The following is a 23,508-nucleotide window of genomic DNA, read 5'->3' as shown; positions in this document are numbered from 1 at the left end:
TGAGCCGTGGTTGCGGGGAAGGACAAGAGGCAAACTAGCACGAGAGCGCATGGGGAAAACAAATCCCCACAGCAATTGGTTTGAAAAGCAGGAAAGCCTGAATTTTGTGAGTTAAAGCCTGGGGCTTTTTAAAGGTCAGCATGCTTGGAGCATAGAGGACACTAGGGCAGCTCCTGGAGAAAAGGCAGGGCAAACAGCAATCTGAAGAGCACCTGGGGCACACAATGGGGAAATGTTAGCTGTTCATCTTGGAAAGTGCCCCCGAGAGGTAGCATTCATGGAGAGACCACTCAAGGGCCAAAGGAACAGACAGACACCATTTCTCTCCCCTGCCCCTCAGCATCAGCACAGAGCTGCCTGCAGAAACCAGCCTAGCAGCAACCCTCATTACCTAACTGCTTACACCAAGTCTCACCACCCCACATGCTGGAGGAACGATCATCTCAGTCCTGCCTTTCTCACTCCCAGCACAGCAGGCTCCCTACCTCAGAAGACCAACCCAAACCCCTGATCATCCCGCATTTCCTGACCCAGGAGTTTTACAAGGCCCTGGTTTCCATGGCAGTGGCAAGAGCTCTCACTTCACAAGCAGACCAGAGCATACCTAGTTAAAAAGTGCCACATTCAGGCCAGAGACTAAACACTGTCCACAACAGGCAAAGAAAGCCTCTCCAGATGACTGGCCTGAAGGATAAAGTGGCCAGGACACAACAGCAGAGCTCTGCCAGCACACACTGGAGATACATGCAGAAGTGCCATGCTCTGGGAAACAGGGGACACTATATTTCAGGGCACTATAGGACCTCTTTTTCATAAGGCCATTATCTTTAAGAGCAGAAGACATAAATGACTTTGCTAACACGCAGAGATAGGCACACAGACTTAGACAAAATGAGAAGTCAGAAGAATTTATCCCAAATGGAAGAACAGGACAATGCCACAGCCAGAGATCTAAGCAAAACAGATAGAAGTAATATGCCTGATGTAAATTTAAAATGATGATCATAAGGATACTCAATGAACTTGAGAAAAGAGTGGAGAATATCAATGAGATCCTTAATGAGATGAAGAATAATAAAGAGATAAAGGGACCAATAAATGAAATGAGAAACATTTTGCTTGATGGAATCAAGAGAAGGCTGGAAGAAGCAGAGGAATGAGTTAATGACCTAGAAAACAGAGTAATGTAATCAAGCTGAACAAAAAAGAGGAAAAAGAATTATGCAACAGAAGAACACTCATGGAACTCAGTGACTATCAAATGTAGTAACATTCACCTTGTAGGAGTCCCAGAAGACAGAGAAAAGAGAGTAGAGAATTTACTTGCCAAAGTAATAGCTGAAAACTTTCCTAATTGGAACAAAACAGATACCCAGATTCAGGATACAGAGAACTCCCAACAAAATCAACAAAGGCACAACCACACTAAGACATACTGTAATTAAAATGGCAAAATATAGTGGTAAAGAAAAAAATATAAAAAGCAGCAAGACAAAGATGATGGTAACACACAAAGGAAACCCCATAAAGTTATCAGATTTTTCAGCAGAAACTTTCCAAGACAAAGGGGTGGCATGATATATTCAAAGTTCTAGATGGGAAAACCTGAAGCCAAAAATACTTTATCCAGAAATGCTATCATTCAGAATAGGAGAGCAAGAGTTTCCCAGAGAAACAAAAACTAAAGGAGTTCATGACAACTAAACCAGCCCTGTAAAAAATATTAAAAGGGAATCTCTGAGTGCAAAAGGAAAGACTAAAAATGACAGTATAAAGTTTAAAAACACAAAAGCAGTAAAAATGAATATATCTGTAAAAAAAAAAAATCAGTCAAGGAACTCACAAATTGAAAGGATGAAAAATATGATCCCATATACCTAAAACAAGGTGGGAGGGGCAGGGAGAGTGGTTCCAAACTCAAATGACTATCAACTTCATAAAGACTGCAATAGGTATAAGATGTTCTATACAAACATAATGATGACCACAAATCAAAACCAATTATAGATATGTAAAAAAAATAGAGGACTCCAAGTATATCACTAAAGACACCCAGCAAACTATGAAAAAAGACAAGAAAGGATCAGAGAAAATCTTGAGAAACAACCTCAAAACAAGTAATAAAGTGGCATAAATACATTTCTACCAAATTACTTTGAATGTAAGTGGACTAAACATTCTAATAAAAAGACATAGGTTATTAGAATAAATTTAAAAAAAAAAGACCAATCTATCGGCTGCTTACAAGAGACTCATTTTAGACCTAGACACAGATTGAAAGTGAGGGGATGGAGAAGCATCTTTTACGCAAATGGAAAAGAAAGCCAGAGTAGCAATAACTTATATGGGAAAAAACAGACTTTAAAACAAAGACTAGATTCCGAACACCTAAAAATCCAACAGGAGATGGAAGAAAAGAAAAGCAGCAATTCTAGAAACAGAAAATTGACCACTTTCTGAAAGGCAGGACCTGCAGAGAAGTGAATCCAAAGCGACGGGAAGATTGACTGCAGGGGGAGGGGCCGGCTCCCAGCAAGTGGCAGAGCAACGGAGCACAAAATCAGAACTTTTAAAAGTCTGCTCCACTAGAAAGACAACTATAATATGATCTCCCTGATATGAGGAAGTGGAAATTGCAATGTGGAGGGCTTGGGGGCGTGTAGGAAAAGAATAAATGAAACAATATGGGATCGGGAGGGAGACAAACCATAAGAGACTCTTAATCTCGCAGAACAAACTGAGGGTTGCTGGAGGGAGGGGGGTCGGGAGGGGTGGTGGGGTTATGGATGTTGTGGGGGTGTGTGCTGTGGTGAGTGCTGTGAAGAGTGTAAACTGGCGATTCACAGACCTGTACCTCTGGGGCTAATAATACATTATATGTTTATTAAAAAATAAAGAAATTTAAAAAAAAAAGTCTGCTCCACTAAGGGACAACGCTCCAGAGGCTAAGCCAGGGTGGAGCCCATGTGAGAACAGTGTGGTCTCAGGTCCTGCGGGGCCACAGAAGATCGGGGGTGCCTGAGGGTCACAGAGCTTGCAGGTATTAGAGCAGGGAAGCCAGCTCCAGAGACAGAGCCAAGGAGTGAGCGCTCAACTCAGGGTACCTTAAACTGTGATCCATGGCACAGTCACACTACTGCTCTGAGCAGGGACCTCACAAGTGGCAGATCCGGGGACACCCCCCTGGAAGAGCAGCAGTGATCTGCTGGGTTTGGAGACTCCAGGCAGGGCTGTGTGCCAGAGACAGAGACGCTTCGTCACAGGCTGGGTGAGCTCGGAGTGTGGCCGGAGGCCAGGGAGACAGAAGTGATTAAGCGCTTTGCTCTAAGGGTGCACTCAGGAGTGGGGCCCCAAGCTCTCGGCTCCTCCGGGCTGGAGACTGGGAGGCCACCATTTTCATTCCCATCCTCGGGAACTCTATGGAAAGCATTCAAGGAACAAAAGCTCCCGAAATTGAACCCGAGCAGATTACTTAGCCCCGCCCCTGGCAAAGGTGATGCAATTCTGCCTCGGACAAAGACACTTGAGAATCACTACAACAGGCCCCTACCCCAGAAGATCAGCAAGAAATCCAGCCAAGACCAAGTTCACTCATCAAGGAGAACAGCGGAATTCCAGAGGAGGAGGAAGCAAAGCATGGAATTTATGGCCTTCTCCCCATGATTCTTTAGTCTTGCAAAGTTAATTAATTTTTAAAAATTTTTTAATTCTAATTTTTTTAACTCTTACTCTTTCCTCTTTTAACGTTTTTTAACTAGTTTATCTTAATAATACCTGTCATTAAAAAATATTTTTCAACTTTCATTATTATAGTAATATTTTATCCTTCATTGTATCTAAATTTATTTTTTGTACACACATAGGGTTTTTTCTTCTAAAAAAATCTGGGATACTTTTTTTTTTTTTTAAGATTTTATTTTTTTATTTGACAGAGAAAGGGAGATCACTAGTAGGCAGAGAGGCAGGCAGAGAGAGGGGAGTAAGCAGGCTCCCTGCTAAGCAGAGAGCCCAATGCAGGACTCGATCCCAGGACCCTGAGATCATGACCTGAGCTGAATGCAGAGGATTAACCCACTGAGCCACTCGGGCACCCCTGGGATACAACTTCTAATAGATCAAAATATACCCTAAATCTAGCACAGGGCTTTGTTCTAGTCTCCAGCCTGAGCAAATTCTCTCCACTTTCTTTTTCTTTCTTTTCCCAACCAACTTATCAACATCTTTTTTAGCATTTTTTTAAAAGTTTATCTTTTTTTAAAAAGATTTTATTTATTTATTTGACAGAGAGAGAGATCACAAGTAGGCAGAGAGGCAAGCAGAGGTAGAGGGAGAAACAGGTTCCCCGCTGAGCGGAGAGCCTGATGTGGGACTCGATTCCAGGACCCTGAGATCATGACCTGAGCTGAAGGCAGAGGCTTAACCCACTGAGCCACCCAGGAACCCCTAAAATTTTCATCTTTATAGTCATATTCTATCCCTTCATCGTGTTTACCCTTTTGTGTGTGCGTGTGTGTGTGCGTGTGATGTGTGTATGTGTGTGTGTGTGTGTGTGTGTGTGTGTGTGTATATATATGTATATAAAAATATAAATCAAAGTTTTTTTCTTTAAAATTATGGGGGGTAGTTTCTTCTAAGAGACCAAATACTCCCCAGATTAAGTGGGTGGCTCTGCTCTAGTCACCTATCTAATATGTATATTTTCTTTTCTTTTATTTCTTTTTCCTTTTACTTTTTTTTCCGAACTTCTTTTTACCCCTTTCTTCCCCCCCATGATTTGTGGTCTCTTCTGATTTGGTTAACACACATTTTCTGGGGTCTTTGCCACCATTTTAGTATTTTATTCTCTCCTTCATGTATTCTTATCTGGATAAAATGACAAGGTGGGAAAAACTCACCACAAAAAAAAAGAACAAGAGGCAGTACCAGTACTGATGGCTAGGGACCTAGTCAATAGGTACATTGGTAATATGTCAGATCTAGTGTTCAGAATGACAATTCTCAAGGTGCAAGCTGGGCTTGAAAAAGGCATGGAAGATATTAGAGAAACCCTTTCTGGAGAAATAAAAGAACTAAAATCTAACCAAGCTGAAATAAAAAAAGCTATTAATGAGGTACAATCAAAAATGGATGCTCTTACTGCTAGGATAAATGAGGCAGAAAGGAAAATAAGGGATATAGAAGACAGAGAATAAAGAAGCTGAGCAAAAGAGAGACAAACTACTGGACCACGAAGGGAGAATTCAAGAGATAAGTGATACCATAAGACAAAACAACATTAGAATAATTGGGATTCCAGAAGAAGAAGAAAGAGAGAAGGGAGCAGAAGGTATATTGGAGTGAATGATTGTAGAGAACTTCCCTAATATGGCAAAGGCAACAACAAGCATCAGAATCCAGGAGGCACAGAGGAAACCCCCCCCCCCAAAATCAGTAAGAATAGGTCCACACCGCATCATCTAATAGTAAAATTTACAAGTCTTAGTGACAAAGAGAAAATTCTGAAAGCAGCTGGGGACAAGAAGTCCGTAACATACAATGGTAAAAATATTAGATTGGCAGCAGACTTATCCACAGAGACCTGGCAGGCCAGAAAGAGCTGGCATGATATATTCAGAGCACTAAACAAGAACATGCAGCCAAGAATACTATATCCAGCTAGGCTATCACTGAAAATAGAAGGAGAGATAAAAAGGTTCCAGGACAAACAAAAACTGAAAGAATTTGTAAACAGCAACCAGCTCTACAGGAAATATTGAAAGGGGTCCTCTAAGCAAAGAGAGAGCCTAAAAGTAGACCAGAAAGGAACAGGGACAATATACAGTAATAGTCACCTTACAGGCAATACAATGGCACTAAATTCATATCTCTCAATAGTTACCCTGAATGTAAATGGGCTAAATGCTCCAATCAAAAGACACAGGGTATCAGAATGGATTAAAAAAACAAAACCCATCAATATGCTGTTTACAAAAAACTCATTTTAGACCCAAAGACACCTCCGGATTTAAAGTGAGGGGGTGGAAAACAATCTGCCATGCTAATGGACATCAAAAGAAAGCTGGGGTGGCAATCCTTATATCAGATCTATTAGATTTTAAACCAAAGACTATAATAAGAGATGAGGAAGGACACTATATCATACTCAAAGGGTCTGTCCAACAAGAGGATCTAATAATTTTAGATTTCAATGCCCCTAACATGGGAGCAGCCAACTATATACACCACTTAACATAATCAAACAAACACATTGACAATAATACAATAATAGTATGGGACTTTAACGCTCCCCTCACTGAAATGGACAGATCATCCAAGCAAAAGAATAACAAGGAAATAAAGACCTTAAATGACATACTGGACCAGATGGACATCACAGATATAGTCAGAACATTCCATCCCAAAGCAATAGAATACAGATTCTTCTCTAGTGCACATGGAACATTCTCCAGAACAGATCACATCCTGAGTCACAAATCAGGTCTTAACTGGTACCTAAAGACTGGGACCATTCCCTGAATATTTTCAGACCACAATGCTCTGAAGCTAGAACTCAATCACAAGAGGAAATTTGGAAAGAACCCAAATATATGGAGACTAAAGAGCATCCTTCTAAAGAATGAGTGGGTCAACCAGGAAATTAAAGAAGAATTGAAAAAATTCATGGAAACAAATGATAATGAAAACACAACGGTTCAAAATCTGTGGGACACAGCAAAGGCAGTCCTGAGAGGAAAATATAAAGTGATACAAGCCTTTCTCAAGAAACAAGAAAGGTCTCAAATACACAACCTAACCCTACACCTAAAGGAACTGGAGAAAGAACAACAAAGAAAGCCTAAACCCAGCAGGAGAAGAGAAATAATAAAGATCAGACCAGAAATCAATGAAATAGAAACCAAAGAAATAATAGAACAAATCAACGAAACTAGGAGCTGGTTCTTTGAAAGAATTAATAAGATTGATAAACCTCTGGCCAGACTTATTAAAAAGAAAAGAGAAAGGACCCAAATAAAAATCATGAATGAAAGAGGAGAGATCACAACCAACACCAAAGAAATACAAACAACTATAAGAACATATGATGAGCAACTATACGCCAGCAAATTTGACAATCTGGAAGAAATGGATGCATTCCTAGAGACATATAAACTACCACAACTGAACCAGGAAGAAATAGAAAACCTGAACGGACCCATAGCCAGTAAGAAGATTGAAGCAGTCATCAAAAATCTCCAAACAAACAAGAGCCCAGGGCCAGACGGGCTTTCCAGGGGAATTCTACCAAACATTTAAAGAATTAATTCCTATTCTCCTGAAACTGTTCCAAAAAAATAGAAATGGAAGGAAAACTTCCAAACTCATTTTATGAGGCCAGCATTACCTTGATCCCAAAACCAGACAAAGATGCCATCAAAAAAGAGAATTACAGACCAATATCCTTGATGAACACAGATGTGAAAATTCTCACCAAAATACTAGCCAATAGGACCCAACGGAACATTAAAAACAGTACATTATTCACAACAACCAAGTGGAATTTATCCCAGGACTGCAAGGTTGGTTCAACATCCACAAATCAATCAGTGTGATACAACACATTAATAAAAGAAAGAACAAGAACCATATGATACTCTCAATAGATGCTGAAAAAGCATTTGACAAAATACAACATCCTTTCCTGATCAAAACTCTTCAAAGCACAGGGAGAGTGGGTACATACTTCAATATCATCAAAACCATCTATGAAAAACCCACTGCTAATATCATTCTCAACGGAGAAAAACTGAGAGCTGTTCCGCTAACGTCAGGAACAGGCAGGGATGTCCATTATCACCACTGCTATTCAACATAGTACTAGAAGTCCTAGCCTCAGCAATCAGACAACAAAAAGAAATTAAAGGCATTCAAATTGGCAAAAAGGAAGTCAAACTATCACTCTTTGCAGATGATATGATACTTTATGTGGAAAACCCAGAAGACTCCACTCTAAATCTGCTAGAACTTGTACAGGAATTCAGTAAAGTGTCAGGATATAAAATCAATGCACAGAAATCAGTTGCATTTCTATACACCAACAACAAGACAGAAGAAAGAGAAATTAAGGAGTCAATCCCATTTACAATTGCACCCAGACCCAAAAGATACCAAGGAATAAACCTAATCAAAGAGGCAAAGAATCTATACTCAGAAAACTATAAAGTACTCATGAAAGAAATTGAGGAAGACACAAAGAAATGGAAAAATGTTCCAAGCTCATGGATTGGAAGAACAAATATTGTGGAAATGTCTATGCTACCTAAAGCAATCTACACATTTAATGCAATCCCTATCAAAAATCCCATCCATTTTTTTTTTCAAAGAAATGGAACAAACAATCCTAAAATGTATATGGAACTAGAAAAGATCTCAAATAGCCAGAGGAATATTGAAAAAGAAACCCAAAGTTGGTTGCATCACAATTCCAGACTTCAAGCTCTATTTCAAAGCTGTCATCATCAAGACAGTATGGTACTGGCACAAAAACAGACACATAGATCAATGGAACAGAATACAGAGCCCAGAAATAGACCCTCAATTCTATGGCCCACTAATCTTCGACAAAGCAGGAAAGAATGTCCAATGGACAAAAGACAGTCTCTTCAACAAATGGCGTTGGGAAAACTGGACAGCCACATGCAAAAAAATCAAACTGGACCATTTCCTTACACCACACATGAATACAGACTCAAAATGGATGAAGGACCTCGATGTGAGAAAGGAATACATCAAAATCCTTGAGGAGAACACAGGCAGCAACCTCTTCGACCTCAGTCGCAGCAACTTCTTCCTAGGAACATCGCCAAAGCCAAGGGAAGCAAGGGAAAAATGAACTATTGGGACTTCAAGATCAAAAGCTTTTTTTTTTTTTTTTTAAGATTTTATTTATTTATTTGACAGACAGAGATCACAAGTAGGCAGAGAGGCAGGCAGAGAGAGGAGGAAGCAGGCTCCCCGCTGAGCAGAGAGCCTGATGTGGGGCTTGATCCCAGGACCCTGGGATCATGATCTGAGCTGAAGGCAGACACTTAACTGGCTGAGCCACCCAGGCACCCCAAGATCAAAAGCTTCTGCACAGCAAAGGAAACAGTCATCAAAACCAAAAGACAACTGAGAGAATGGGAGAAGATATTTGCAAACGACATATCAGATAAAAGGCTAGTATCCAAAATCTATAAAGAACTTATCAAACTCAACACCCGAAGAACAAATAATCCAATCAAGAAATGGGCAGAGGACATGAACAGATATTTCTGCAAAGACAACATCCCGATGGCCAATAGACACATGAAAAAGTGCTCCACATCACTCGGCATCAGGGAAATACAAATCAAAACCACAATGAGATACCACCCCACACCAGTCAGAATGGCTAAAATTTACAAGTCAGGAAACAACAGATGCTGGCAAGGATACAGAGAAAGGGGAACCCTCCTACACTGTTAGTGGGAATGTAAGCTAGTGCAACCACTCTGGAGAACAGAATGGAGGTTCCTCAAAAAGTTGAAAATAGAGCTACCCTATGACCCAGCAATTGCACTACTGGGTATTTACCCTAAAGATACAAATGTAGTGATCTGAAGGGGCATGTGCACCTGAATGTTTATAGCAGCAATGTCCTCAATTGTAAAGAACCTAGATGTCCATCAACAGATGAATGGATAAAGAAGATGTGGTGTATAAATACACACACACACACACACACACACACACACACAGGAATAGTATTCAGTCATCAAAAGAAATGAAATCTTGCCATTTGCAATGACGTGGATGGAACTAGAGGGTACTGTGCTTAGCAAAATAAGTCAATCAGAGAAAGACAATTATCGTATGACCTCCCTGGTATGAGGAAGTTGAGAGGCAACATAGGGGGCTTGGGGGGTAGGAAAAGAATAAATGAAACAAGATGGGATTGGGAGGGAGACAAACCACAAGAGACTCTTAATCTTAACAAAACAAACTGAGGGTTGCTGGGGAGAGGAGGGTAGAGAGAGGGTGGTTGGGTTATGGACACTGGGGAAGGTATGTGCTATGGTGAGTGCTGTGAAGTGTGTAAACCTCGTGATTCACAGACCTGTACCCCTGGGGCTAATAATACATTCTATGTTAATTAAAATTTAAAAAAAAAAGACTATAATGTGAGACAAAGAAGAACACTATATGATAAGGGACAATCCAACAAGAAGATGTAACAATTTAAATATTTATGCACCCAACATGGGAGCACCCAAATAACAAAACAGTGAATAAAAACATAAAGGAAGTAAATGATATTAATACAATAATAGTAGAGGACTTTAACACCCAACTCACATCAAGGGACAGATCATCGAAACAGAAAATCAACAAGGAAACAATGCCTTCGAATAACAGATGGGCCAGGTGGATTTAACAGATATATACAGAACATTACATCCTAAAAAAGCAGAATACACGTTCTTTTCGAGTGTGTGTGGAACATTCTCCAGAAGAGATCATATATTAGGCTACAAAACAAGCCTCAACAAATTAAAAAAGACTGAAGTCATGCTGACACCTCTACTGACCACAGTGCTATGAAACTAGAAATCAACCACAAGAAGACATCTGGAAAGAACACTAATATATGCTCATAAACAATGAATGGGTCCACCAGGAAATAAATATAAAAAGGTACATGGAAACAAAGGAAAATGAAAATAGAGGCTCTAAACTTTTGGGATACAGCAAAAGTGATCCTAAGAAGGAAGTATATAGCAATACAGGTCTTCCTCAAGAAGCAAGAAAAATCTCAACCTAATCTTACACCTAAGGAAACTAGAAAAAGAATAACAAGCAAAGTCTAAAGCCAGCAAAAAAAGAAAATAAAAAAGATTAGAGCAGAAATAAATGATATAAAAACTAAAAATGCAATAGAACAAATTAATGAAAACAAATTAATAGAACAAATTAATGAATAGAAAAAATTAATTAATGAAATTAAATGTTTTCTTGCGGGGGGGAATCAGTAAAATAGATAAACCCTTGGCCAGACTCATCAAGGAAAAAAAAGGGAAAGAACCAAAAATAGTATCAAATGAGAGAGGAGAAATAATAACCAACACCCAAAATACAAACAATTTTAAGAGAATATCAAGAAAAACTATGCCAAACTGTACAACCTAGAAGAAATGCGTAAGTTCCTAGAAACTAGTACCCAAACTGAAACAGATAAGATATAGAAAATTTGAACAGACTAATTACCAGCAATGAAATTGAATCAGTAATCAAAAAACTCCCAACAAAGTTCAGAACCAGATGGCTTCACAGGCAGAGACTACCAAATGCTTGAAGAAAAATTATTATCCATTCCTCTCAAAGTATTCAAAAAAAAAAGAGAAAGGAAAACTTCCAGATTCATTCTGTGAGGCCACTATCATCCTGACACCAAAACCAGATAAAATTACTACACACACACACACACACACACACACACACACACACAGAACCAAAGGCCAGTATCTCTTATGAACACAGATGCAAAAGTTCTCAACAAACTACTAGCAAATCAAATTCAATAATACATTAAAAATACATTAAAATAATCATTTGCCACGATCAAGTGGGATTTATTCCTGGGATGTAAAGGTGGTTCAATATTCACAAATCATTCAATTGATATATCACGTTCACAAGAGAAAGGATAAAAACCCTATGATCTTTTCAATAGATGCAGAAAAAGCACCCGACAGCGTACAACATCCACTCGTGATAAAAACCCTCCACCTCTGTGGAGGAAAAATACCTCAACATAAAAGGCCAAATATGAAAAGCCCACAGCAAACATCATACTCAAAAAACTACGCTTTTTCCCTAAGATCAGGAGCAAGGTAAGATCCAGCCCCACCACTTTTACTCAACACAGTACTCAAGTGCTAGCCACAGCAATCAGACAACAAAGGAAAATAAGCGTCCAAAATGGTAAGGAGGAAGTAAAATTTTCACTATTTGCGATAACATGATACTATATATAAAAAAACCTTAAAAACCACCAAAACCTGCTAGAGTGGATACATGAATTCAAAAGTTGCAGAATATAAAACCAATGTACAGAAATCTCTTGTATTTTTATACACCATTAATTAAGCAGCAGCAAGAGAAATTAAGAAAACAATCCTGGGGCACCTGGGTGGCTCAGTGGGTTAAACCTCTGCCTTCAGCTCAGGTCATGATCGATCAGGTCCTGGGATCGAGCCCCGCACTGGGCTCTCTGAGGAGCAGAGAGCAGGCTTCCTCCTCTCTCTCTCTGCCTGCCTGCCTCTCTGCCTACTTGTAATCTATGTCAAATAAATAAATAAAATCTTAAAAAAAAAAAAAAAGAAAAGAATCCTATTCACAACTGCACCAAAAACCATTAAGATACCTAGGAATAAACCTAACCAAAGAAGTAAAATACCTGTACTCTGAAAACTACAGAACCTTTATGAAAGAAACTGAAGAAGACACGAAGAAATGGAAAGGCATTCCACGCTCATGGGTTGGGAAGAACAAATACTGTTAAAATCTCTATATTACCCAAAGCAATCTCAGATTTAATGCAATCCCTATCAAAATACCAACTGCATTTTCCCCAGGACTGGAACAAACAATCTTAAAATTTGTATGGAATCACAAAGACCATGAATAGCCAAAACAATCTGGAAAAAGAAAAACAAAGCTGGGGGCATCACAATTCCAGACTTCAAGCTCTATTACAAAGCTGTAGTCATCAAGACAATATGGCACTGGCACAAAAAACAGACACACTGATCGATGGAAAGGAATAGAGAACCCAGAACTGGACCCACAACTATCTGGTCAACTAATCTTCGACAAAGCAGGAAAGAATATTCAATGGAAAAAAGTCTCTTCAATAAATGGTTTGGGACAACTGATAGCCTCATCCAAAAAAATGAAATGGACCACTTTCTTACACCATACGCAGAAATAAATAAAAAATGGATTAAAGACCTAAATATGAGACCTGAAACCACAAAAATCCTAGAAGAGAACACAGGCAGTAATTTCTCTGACACTGGCTGTAGTAACATCTTTCTAGACATGTCTCCCGAGGTGAGGAAACAAAAGCAAAAATAAACTATTGGGACTACATAAAAATAAAGCTTCTGCACAGCAAAGGAAATACTCAGCAAAACTAAAAGGTAACCTACAGAATGGAAGAAGATATTGCAAATGATATATCCGATGAAGAGATAGTATCCAAAACATATTAAGAACTGATATAACACCCCAAACCCAAATAATCCAATTAAAAATGGGTGGAAGACATGAATAGACATTTCTCCAAAGAACATATCCAGATGGCCAACAAAAGACACATGAAAAGATGCTCATTATCACTTATTATCAGGAAAATGCGAATCAAAACTATGATGAGATATCACCTCACACCTCAAAGAATGGCTAAAATCAACAAAAAAAAACCCAACAGGTGTTGCCAATGATATGGACCAAAAGGAACCCTCGTGCACTGTTGGTAGGAATGCAAACTAGTGCAGCCACTGTGGAAAACAGTGTGGTGGTCCCTCAAAAAAGGTAAAAATAGGGTCGCCTGGGTGGCTCAGTGGGTTAAAGCCTCTGCCTTCGGCTCAGGTCATGCACTCAGGGTCCTGGGATTGAGCCCCACATCTGCTCTGTGCTCAGCAGGGAGCCTGCTTCCCCCCACTCTCTGCCCGCTTCTCTGCCTACTTGTGATCTCTGTCAAATGAATAAATAAAATCTTAAAAAAAAAAAAGGTAAGAATAGAGCTACCCTATGATCCAGCAATTGCACTGTTGGGTATTTACCCAGAGAATACAAAATACAGATTCAAAGAGATAGATGTACTCCCATTAATTATAGCAGCATTACTTACATAGCCAAGATATGGAAGTGGCCCAAATATCCATTGGTTGATGAATGGATAAAGAAGATGTAGTATATGTGTATCATGGAATATTATTCAGACATAAAAAAAAGAATGAAATCTTGCCATTTGCAAAGATATGGATGGAGCTAGAAGTACAATGCTACGTGAAGTCAGAAGGACAAATACCAGATGATTTCACTCATAAATGGAATTTAAGAAAGAAAGCAAAGGAGCAAAGGGGGAAAAAAGGAGACAAACCAAGAAGCAGACTCTTAACTATAGAGAGCAAACTAATAGTTACCAGAGGGGAGGTAGGTGGGGGGATGGGGGAAAAAGATCATGGAGATTAAGAAGAACACTTGTTATGAGGACCATTGGTGATTAAAATAAAACTTAGGGCACCTGGGTGGCTGAGTTAAGCGTCTGCCTTCAGCTCAGGTCATGATCCTGTAGTCCCAAGACTGAGCCCTGTGTCGGGCTCCCTGCTCAGGGAGGGAATCTGCTTCTCTCTCTGCCCCTCATCCTGCTCATGCTCTCTCTCTCAAATGGATAAAAATAAAAAAATATAATAAAAACGCTGCTGGTATTTTGATAGGGACTACATTCAATCTGAAGACTGCTTTGGGTGGTATAGACATTTTAATGATACTTATCCTCCCAATCCATAACACATAGTATCTTTCCATTTCTTTGAGTCATCTTGAATTTTTCATCAGTGTTTTATAGTTTCAGAGTACACATCTTTCACATCCTTGGTTAAGTTTATTTCTAAGTATTTTATTATTTTTGGTACAGTTATAAATGGGAGTTTTCTTAATTTTTCTTCCTGCTGCTTCATTGTTAGTGTATAGAAATGCAACTGATTTCAGGGGTGCCTGGATGGCTCAGTTGCTTAAGCATCTGCCTTTGGTTGAGGCCACATTCTCAGGGTCCTGGAATCAAGCCCCGTGTTGGGCATTCTGGTGAGCAGGGAGTATGCTTCTTCCTCTGCCTCTCCTCCCACTCATGCTTGCAGTCTCTGTCTCTCTCAAATAAATAAAATCTTAAATCTTAAAAAAAAAAAAAAAAAAGGAAGAAAGGAGGTCTGATGTTTACTGCAGTGCCCACACCATCAAGAACCATGTCTCAACTATTTCTGAACCCTAGACTTTAGCTCACTAAAATTACATAGGTTCAAATTTATTCTCAATCACTACATAAAGTCAAATTATATTTAGTCTACTCTCAGTAGGCAGGGGAAGATACAATTTATTTTAAGAAGCTTTCAGTTAAAATAAAAATTTAAGTTAAAATGATAAACTGCAGGAGATATTCCTGATCTATTTGGAGAACCAGAATGTTCTTGGTAGCTGAACTTATACTATGATGACATGTAACTGCATACAACTGAACATGTCTATTATAAATCATGATTCTTTCTCTTTTCATTTCAGAAACTAGAGCCCAAATTCAAGCAGTGAGAAAGAACAGAGACTGCACTCGTAACTTTTCCTACATGAAACATAGCAGAGTTATGCCTTTCACGTATAGAATCCACGAAAGAGGAGTTACATACGCTACAATGACACAGTATAATATAAAGTATCCTATGTTTCACACAGCCATTTCATTACAGAATTGCTTTTAACCTAGATATTGCTCAAGACGGCTAAGAAGTAACCTTTTAGAGACTCCAGTGAGAAACGTAGGTGACATAAAGCCCTTTACCTCCATTCTCATGATAATCCTATTGTTTCTGGTTGTGATGCTCATCACATGCTGAAACCTCAAATCTCTGGCTTGAAGACCTAATTCTTGATATAAGTCAGTTTTCTTCTTTTCTATAAAAGAAATATTTTTAACAAAACAAGTGGGCCAAACCAATTAATGGAAGACTTTAGGATCAGAGCACCCCTCCCATCATCATTTTCTACTACCAGAAACAAGCCAAAAGGAGTCTTTTTAATAGCCATTTCTACCTCAAAAACATAAAAATTTGGTCAAACCCTAATAATTCTTTTTTCATCTTATTCATACTTCATAAAATTTCTTTGCATTTAGATGTCTCTTGGGACCAGTATCAAAAACCACAGCCACACACAATTAAGACTTACAGTATCAATTTCTAGCTCTAGAGACAGGTCATTTTTTAAAAATACAGATTATTTTACGTTCCAATGTTTTCTATCTTCAGTATTTTAAATCTGTGAACAGAGAATTCAATTTTCTTGGTTCTTGGACTAATACAAAACGAGAAGACAGTTGGTTTTCTCACTACATTCTCCCACCTGAAAATTAACCTTATTACCCAAGAGAAAGCATAATGGATGAAGAAACTCAAGAAGTGATTAAAGTAGCATGTATAGTTGTAGTGTCCAATCACACCTGCGACAGAGCACTAAGTAGAACAGTCATTTGAAGGAGATAATGGGCCAAAAATACCCCAAATTTCCCACCAGGATCTCAGCAGCAGCAGGAACAGGATCATGGGGCTGGAAGCACATGGGAAATCTGAATGAAGCCTGCATCTGAGGTCAGAGAGTAAAGTGATGCTTAGTCTCCTTTTACAAAGTCACTGTCCGTAGGTGCCATCATCAGCAGAGTGCCATGTAGTGCCCTGTCCCTCCAGGCTTGTCCCTCATTGCCATCGCAACATCAGCAGTATTACATAAATCTGCCTCAAATGTGGAACAGGAGCTGTACATGAGGACTAGGGTGTGGAAAGGGAGACTAAAAAAGTTCCTGTAACTTTCTGTTAGAGACAAAGTGGCTTCTGTTAAATACCAGAAACCAATTCTGGGAGAACACGCACAGTCCAGGTGTTGCCAGTTCCAATTAGGACTAGTGGACAAACGCAGAGGATAGATCTCTTTCAATACACCCCTACACACAGAGAATATTCTATTCAAAACACTGCAATTTCTTGATTTCCATGAGATTCACTCATTCACGGATTTTTAAAAAGTGAATTATAAGATAACGAAAGATACTCACCAAAAGAAGTAACATTTCCTTCTTTGTCAAATTTTGTCTGAAGAGAGAAAATTAAAAGCAAAATATTATTTTCTCCCAAATGAGTATGCTCTTTATAGTATTACACCATATGGTATTATGAGACCTCCCAAACGTGGAAGTGCACAGGTAAGCCTTAACTGCTTCTTTAGGTTAAATTCGGTTATGAGTTAGGGTTAAAAGAACCCCTTTTTCTTCTGCTAGGACAAATGTGACCTTTGATTAACTTTCTGTCTTGGTTCCCCCGGAAATCTGATAAAGGAGTATTAGCTGTGTTACTAGGCAACACTGCTCATGGTAAAAATGCCCAATGCCTGGTAGATTTCATGGAACAAGGAAGACTATGAAAGAATTACGGATAGGAAGCCATCCCCCTGCTTCTCTCTCAATGGGGTGGCTTTTATAACTGGCCATGTTTCTTACAGGAACCCTGCACGGGCCTTGGAGATGATTACAAGAGATATCAGCACTAAAAGGCATAGGGATTCCAAGCTAAGGTGGAACTCACACCCACCTTTAAGGACATCAACTCCTTGCACCTGAACTGTCAAACAAGGTCCAGAGAAGCCACTGGATGGCTGCAAGGACTTCTCTGGAAGGGGAAACACCTGATGCTGTCCTTTGCATTTCCTATCCGTTAGCCTTCTGAACAGAGTGAGACCAGATGTGGCTTATCCTGTGACTCTAAGTACTGGAGGCTATGAAGTCTCTCTGGTAAGTGTTGCAGAATCAACAAAGATTTACAGAAAAGGCCTCTTCTGGCTTTTTGAAGAGAGGACATGATGCAGAAAATATATTTATTTCCTATAAAGCAGAGGAAACATTTTTCTGAAATACTTGTCCACAAGTATTGAATACTTGTCAAGTTTCAATATGTGCTGGAATGTACTACTAAATTACTACTGAATTATTAATTACTACTAAATATGCATGTTCAGAAAGACTCTAAGGTATAGCTGAAGTTACATGTGCTGGGTCACTACCAAGGGAATGTATGCATGCTCTGTTAACAGCAACAGAATAAAACCCCACAGTACATATTGTAGCTTGTTTTTCATGAGCAAAGATCAGTATGAGTACCATAAGCCATCAGTGTTAAAGGCAAATTATATCAAAAGAAACTTTATTTTGTGTAACAGACTATTTCCTCAAATTTATTTCACAAATAATGTATCTGCTGTAGAAAATTTGAAATAAAAATACATCACGTGAAATAAGATAAATTTTAGAGAAAACGATACCAGTATTTTACTGAATGTCCTCCCAGACATTTCCTACTCATATATATTCATGTTATACTTTTCTGCACTCTCTCCTCCATTTTCAACTTAACATGAGTATTTTTGCTTCTCAGTATTTATCTTCGCCATTTTTCTTTAATGAGATATTTTCTGATAAAAAAATCATACAAACTGATTTTTTTTAATGTCTATCTTTAAAGTAACATGTAGAATGAGCTGATTAGCAAGCTCTCATTTCAAACAGTATCAACTAATTTTTTTTCTTTTTTTTTAATTAACGTATTACTTGTTTCTGGGGTACAGGTCTGATTCATCAGTCTTACACAATTCACAGCAAATAGTATCAACTAATTTTCTTAGGTGTTCTTGGTATACAATGACTTCACCTGCAAAGAATCTTCTTTCAATATTTAATATTTGAATCTATTCTTAACCAAACTGGCCAAATGTTCTAGAACATTGAATTACAGTGATAACTTTCACGTGTAATTCTGGAGGTTATGTTTTTTGTATAGTGTTTAAAGAAAATAAACTTATGTAAGTAAGCCTATGTAATGATGATGATGATAGCTAATATATATATTGAATGCTTACATGGGGGAGGATTTTACATGCAGTGTGAGTTAAGTCACAGCTCACAACAATTTGATAAGGTAGGCACTATCACCCCAGTTTACAGATGAGAAAACAAAGGCATAAAAATGTTACCATACCCTGTTCAGGTGCACCACGTTAATCGTAAGAGGCACAGCTGAGATCTGAATTTAGGGATGTTAGTTCAGAACAAGCACATTACTTTTTTTTAATTCAACTTTTTTTTTTTTTTTTTGAAAAAAGTAAAGCCTGACAAAAAAGTTGCAAGAATCTCTTACAGCCAATTCCCCTGTGACTTTCATCTAGAATGCTAATATTTTGCTAACATTTTTGTTAATATTACTAATATTTTGCCCCAATGGCCTAATTTTTTTCTTTCGAGAATATGTGGTTGTGGTACACATTATTTCTTATGTCTTATTTTATTTTCTCCTGATGCTTTTCAGAGACAGTTGCAGAGATCATGAACCTTCAAAGCATCCACTCTTAAAAATTACACTTCACTGCCTTCAAAATACTTCTGCATATATTACATTGCATAGCACAGGGTCAAGCACCTATGGCTAATAGCCTTCAAGGACTTTACATAAATTCACAAGGAAATCTTGAGTGGGAAGTGCTGAGCTGTGATTTGAACAACCAGTTCTAGGATTAAAGAAAACCTCCACAGTCAGTCAATAGCAAAGTTTCAAGGATGCTGTTAAGTGAATCTAGCGGACATCCAGGTCATCAGCTAGGCAAAACACAAAGAAGAAAGGACTTACAAGTATAATGGCTCACTATAAAACAAAAAATAAGTATTATCTTGGTGGACCAGTCCAACCCAGTTACCTCAGTAAATATGGGAAATACTTTGTGTAAGTTATCAAATGTACCATACATACTCACCACAGTAAACACTGGGGCTACACTGGCCAAAGTGGCTTGAGAGACATCGGAAGTTCTAAACCGGTGCATTTCACCTGAAGAATAAATTAGAGAATTCTCTGTAATCATACAATAGATATTAACATATGGCTACAATATAACTGTTCTATTATATGGTCTTCAGACTACTTTACTATTTTTTGGAAACTTTTTCCTAGAGGAAAAAGAAACACTCTTACTTGCTAATGTTAACATCTGTCGGGGATTATGTTAGATTTGGCAGGGAATGGCTTAGACAAGGTACTAGAACAATTTATGGATTCCAAACACTTTTATTCTAAGTATTACTGGTATCTCAAAGTCAAATGAACAAATGCGTAACAGTGTTCTAAGATTAAAATGTTCATCTTTTTTGCATAATTTTAAAAGGCTCTTCATGAAAATTATACTGGTACATGTATTTTAGAAAACATAGATCTTAAATTACCACCAGTTTTAGCATTCCAATATTAGGATTATTTGACCTATAAATTATGAAACGTAGATTTTACTTCCATATTAGCTTTTCCACATTACATAGTGACTACTTATGAAATAAGCCAATTGAACTGGAGTGCAGACCCCCGTGAACTGGAATGAAGAAAAATCCTTATTTGAAAATCAAAATTTAAAGTGTGATTAGACTGAGTTGAAGTGAGTTCTGAAGTGTAATCACATAAATTTAATGACTGACAAAGGACAACATTCAAAATACTCAACATAAAAGCAATGGACAGAAAGTGTAAACATATTACCAATTATTTTCTGCTTCCAAAGTAATCATGCGGACTCCATGGAATGTGCAGATATATTCTCATTTCCGATCCTATTCCTTCCCATTACATATAGTGTCTCATCTGAGGTTTGTTGTTTCTCAAGTTAGATAAAGCGTTTCCCCAAGTTAGATAAAATGTTTCCATTGAGATTCATTTGCTAATCAGCCACAAGTTAGATACAATGTTTCAGGATTCTGAATCTCAGTGCTTGTCTTAAAACAGCAGATGGGCTGAAACTGGGTTCCCAAGAGTTATTAAAGGAGGGAATATGGGGAGTACCCCAGTTCAGACTCTCTAGTGAGTGTGGGGAAGGTGGTGCCTTTACTTGAGAAGACTTTTGAGCATAAGCCTGAGAAAACTTGAGAACAGCACAATCCTTTTGAGAGCCGTACATTTTTATGTCGCCGGTTTCTGAGCAACATTAGCACCTACATTCTGACATTTGCGAAAATGTTAACATATCATCATGCTTCATCATTTGGCGAAAAAATAAATAATAAATACATAACTCCGATTTCTCCTCCTCCCCACTACTCTGACCCCTGCAGCTTGTTACGCCGTACTTGAAAACAGATTTTTCTCAGGAAAAACTGTTACTATGAAATCTTTAAAGTTTTCAGCCTCATCTACAGGTGCTTCCCCATTCCTTAAAATGAACTGGAAAAACGCATCAACGCGCAAACGGGAAAAGACTGGGAAGAAAAACACTTAGATAAGGGTTAACTTGTCGTAAAAAAAAAAAAAAGAACAAAACTCTTCCCATAAGAGCACTCCAGCGGGGAGATCTGCAGCGAGGGCGTGAGGGCTCCAAGGGGGTCACGACGCACCGGCGGGTCCGCACTGGCGGCCACCAGCACTCCCGGACGGGCGCCCCAAGGGCAGACCCGGGTCCGAGGCCTGCGTGGAGCGCAGGGTAGCCACGGCCACGCCGGGTGGGGTCGGGCGGTCAGGTCAGGGCCCTGGGGACACCGCAAGACCTGCGTACTAGGCTGCGGGGCGGGGAGCGCAGTACCTGCCACGCGGGGCCGAAGGGGTGCGCACAGGGGCGCGGCCCGGCTCTGCCTGAGGAGTTGGGTCGCGCGGCCGCAGACGACAACGGGGCGCGCCCCAGGGGTCAGACTCTGGGCCAGAGTACACAGCGTGCGCTGGGGCAGCCCCACGACGCTGGGCAGCAGCCGGCTCAGGCTCCGCAGGCATTCCATGGCGCTGGAGCGAGCAGAAAGTTGCCCTAACACCCCAGGCCCTCATGCCGGTCAGGGGCTGGTTAGCCGGCACCAACGCGACCCGGCGCGGGCGCTTAAAAAAAAGTGCGACCGTAGCGTACTGAGCATGCGCTGGCCGCGTCGCGCCTGCGCCTCCCCTACCGCGCATGCTCGGAAGGTGCTTTGGGGGAGCGCTCCTTGCGTCCCGTGGCCAATCAGAGTTCGCGTCTCGTACCTGGAAAGTGCGGGGGGACGGGCTTGGGCTGGCGGGCGGGGCGCGCTCACCTGTGCGGCGGAGGCTGTCAGACCTAGATCCGACCCTCGCGCCCTTGGAGAGGTCAGCGGCCCGCGGGAAGGGTTATCTCTAGTAACCAGGAGTGTGAAGAAATACCCGGGCTGTGGATCATGCTTTGCAGTTTCTGGAGGATTTTCATACAGATGATAAAATGCGCACTTTGGAAGTGAGGACGTTATGCCCATTCCTAACTCAGTTTGTATTTAAATTTATTGTAGTAGAAACAATGAACTGCACTATGAATGAGGGTCTAAACTTGTGCGGCTCAGTATTGAGGAACATAAACCCACAAGATTTACACTCTGTATTTAATAAACTGTAAGATAGTGTTAATTTCAAGGAGAAGTTTAATACTTTATGTACCACCAAGAAAGAAAAAATGCTGATAAATTATGCTTTCTAATTACATCATTTCAAGACTCATCCCAATTTTGGTCTTTAAATATGAAAAAAAAAAGTAGGTTTTAGAAGTGATTAAATACAGTATACATTTTTTAAAAAGATTTTATTTGACAGAGAGAGATCACAGGTAGGCAGAGAGGCAGACAGAGAGAGAGGGGGAAGCAGGCTCCCTGCTGAGCAGAGAGCCCCATGAGGGGCTCTATTCCAGGACCCTGAGATCATGACCTGAGCAGAAGGCAGAGGCTTAACCCACTGAGCCACCCAGGTGCCCCTATATGCATATTTTTAAGTGAGTTAATAGACTTGTCCCTTCCACAGTAGTGATACAAGACAGACATGAATTTCACATATTTCCATCCAATCACTAAGTATAAACACAGCTAAGGAAACAAAACAGAGAACTTTCTCCTTTTTTTCTTTTCTTTTTTTCCCTGTAGGGTATTGAGAATGAAGCTGAATTAGGAAGCCAGTAGACAGAAGACTTCACAGAAGAGAGGATATTTGATTTTAGCATTGAGAGAAAAGGAGAACATAAAGCATTAAAATCCAGAAAGAACCTACCTGGTAGATTTTTCATTTTACTAACAGCTTCAGTGATGAAACATATCTTCCAAAAACATGCCTTCAGAGACCACTCTATGAGATAATGTGATAATTCTTTAAAAAAATAAATAAATAACCCTAGCTCAGTGAGACAACTCTGTTTAAGATATCCTTGCAAAGTCTTAGAAAAGCTCTGGAACCGGGCCAGACTCATCACCTTGCAATTCATATCAAGGATTTGGAATTTAATCTGGGAAGGGTGGGAGCCATGGGGTGACTTCAATGATCAGATCATTACTTCTCTCTGTTTAAGTGGATCATTCTGGCTATGTGGGGAAGAGATTACAAAGAGTTAAGTGCAGAGATAGTGATGATGGTGTGTGCCAAGGTAGGTGATGGGGAACGGGAGACAGGGCGAGCTTGCTGCTACATAGTGAAGACTGAATTGACAAGATTTGCAAGAGGGATTAGGTAAAGAGGCGAAGAAGTTGATTGCAAAATATTTTGCCTAAATAACTGGGCAGTCATGGTGCCATCTACTAGAATGGAAGAAGTTTAGTTGGAGATCAGTTTATGGGATGGCATTTGCTTCTGGACATGTTAAATTTGAAAGCTTTGTTAAACAGATGTCTAAGCAGAGATATCAAGTAAA

The 23,508-nt window shown here is 39.5% G+C and overlaps 1 protein-coding gene across 4 annotated transcripts in view; it reads right to left on the bottom strand.

The window, feature by feature from the left end:
- The window catches only part of MRS2 (magnesium transporter MRS2), a 38,049-nt gene extending 16,370 nt beyond the window's left edge, over positions 1-21,679 (bottom strand). For 2 of the 4 annotated variants that reach the window (XM_032861639.1, XM_032861640.1), the window contains exons 1-4: positions 21,427-21,679; positions 19,621-19,694; positions 16,880-16,916; positions 15,614-15,726 (exon numbers count right to left, since the gene is read on the bottom strand). In XM_032861639.1, the coding sequence (XP_032717530.1) occupies positions 15,614-15,726; positions 16,880-16,916; positions 19,621-19,694; positions 21,427-21,616 (414 nt within the window). In that variant the 5' untranslated portion in view covers positions 21,617-21,679. Of the gene's footprint in view, positions 1-15,613; positions 15,727-16,879; positions 16,917-19,620; positions 19,695-20,393; positions 20,456-21,241; positions 21,275-21,426 lie in introns of those variants that run through there. The other 2 variants (XM_032861642.1, XM_032861641.1) reach the window with 2 other exon arrangements.
- Positions 21,680-23,508: the final 1,829 nt, after the last annotated feature.

The sequence above is a fragment of the Lontra canadensis genome, unplaced genomic scaffold, assembly GCF_010015895.1.
Source record: "Lontra canadensis isolate GAN:19392208 unplaced genomic scaffold, GSC_riverotter_1.0 scaffold21, whole genome shotgun sequence".
In the NCBI taxonomy this organism is placed as follows: Eukaryota; Metazoa; Chordata; class Mammalia; order Carnivora; family Mustelidae; genus Lontra; species Lontra canadensis.
Note: the sequence above shows the minus strand (reverse complement) of the source record. Positions and strands in the feature narration are given on the sequence as shown.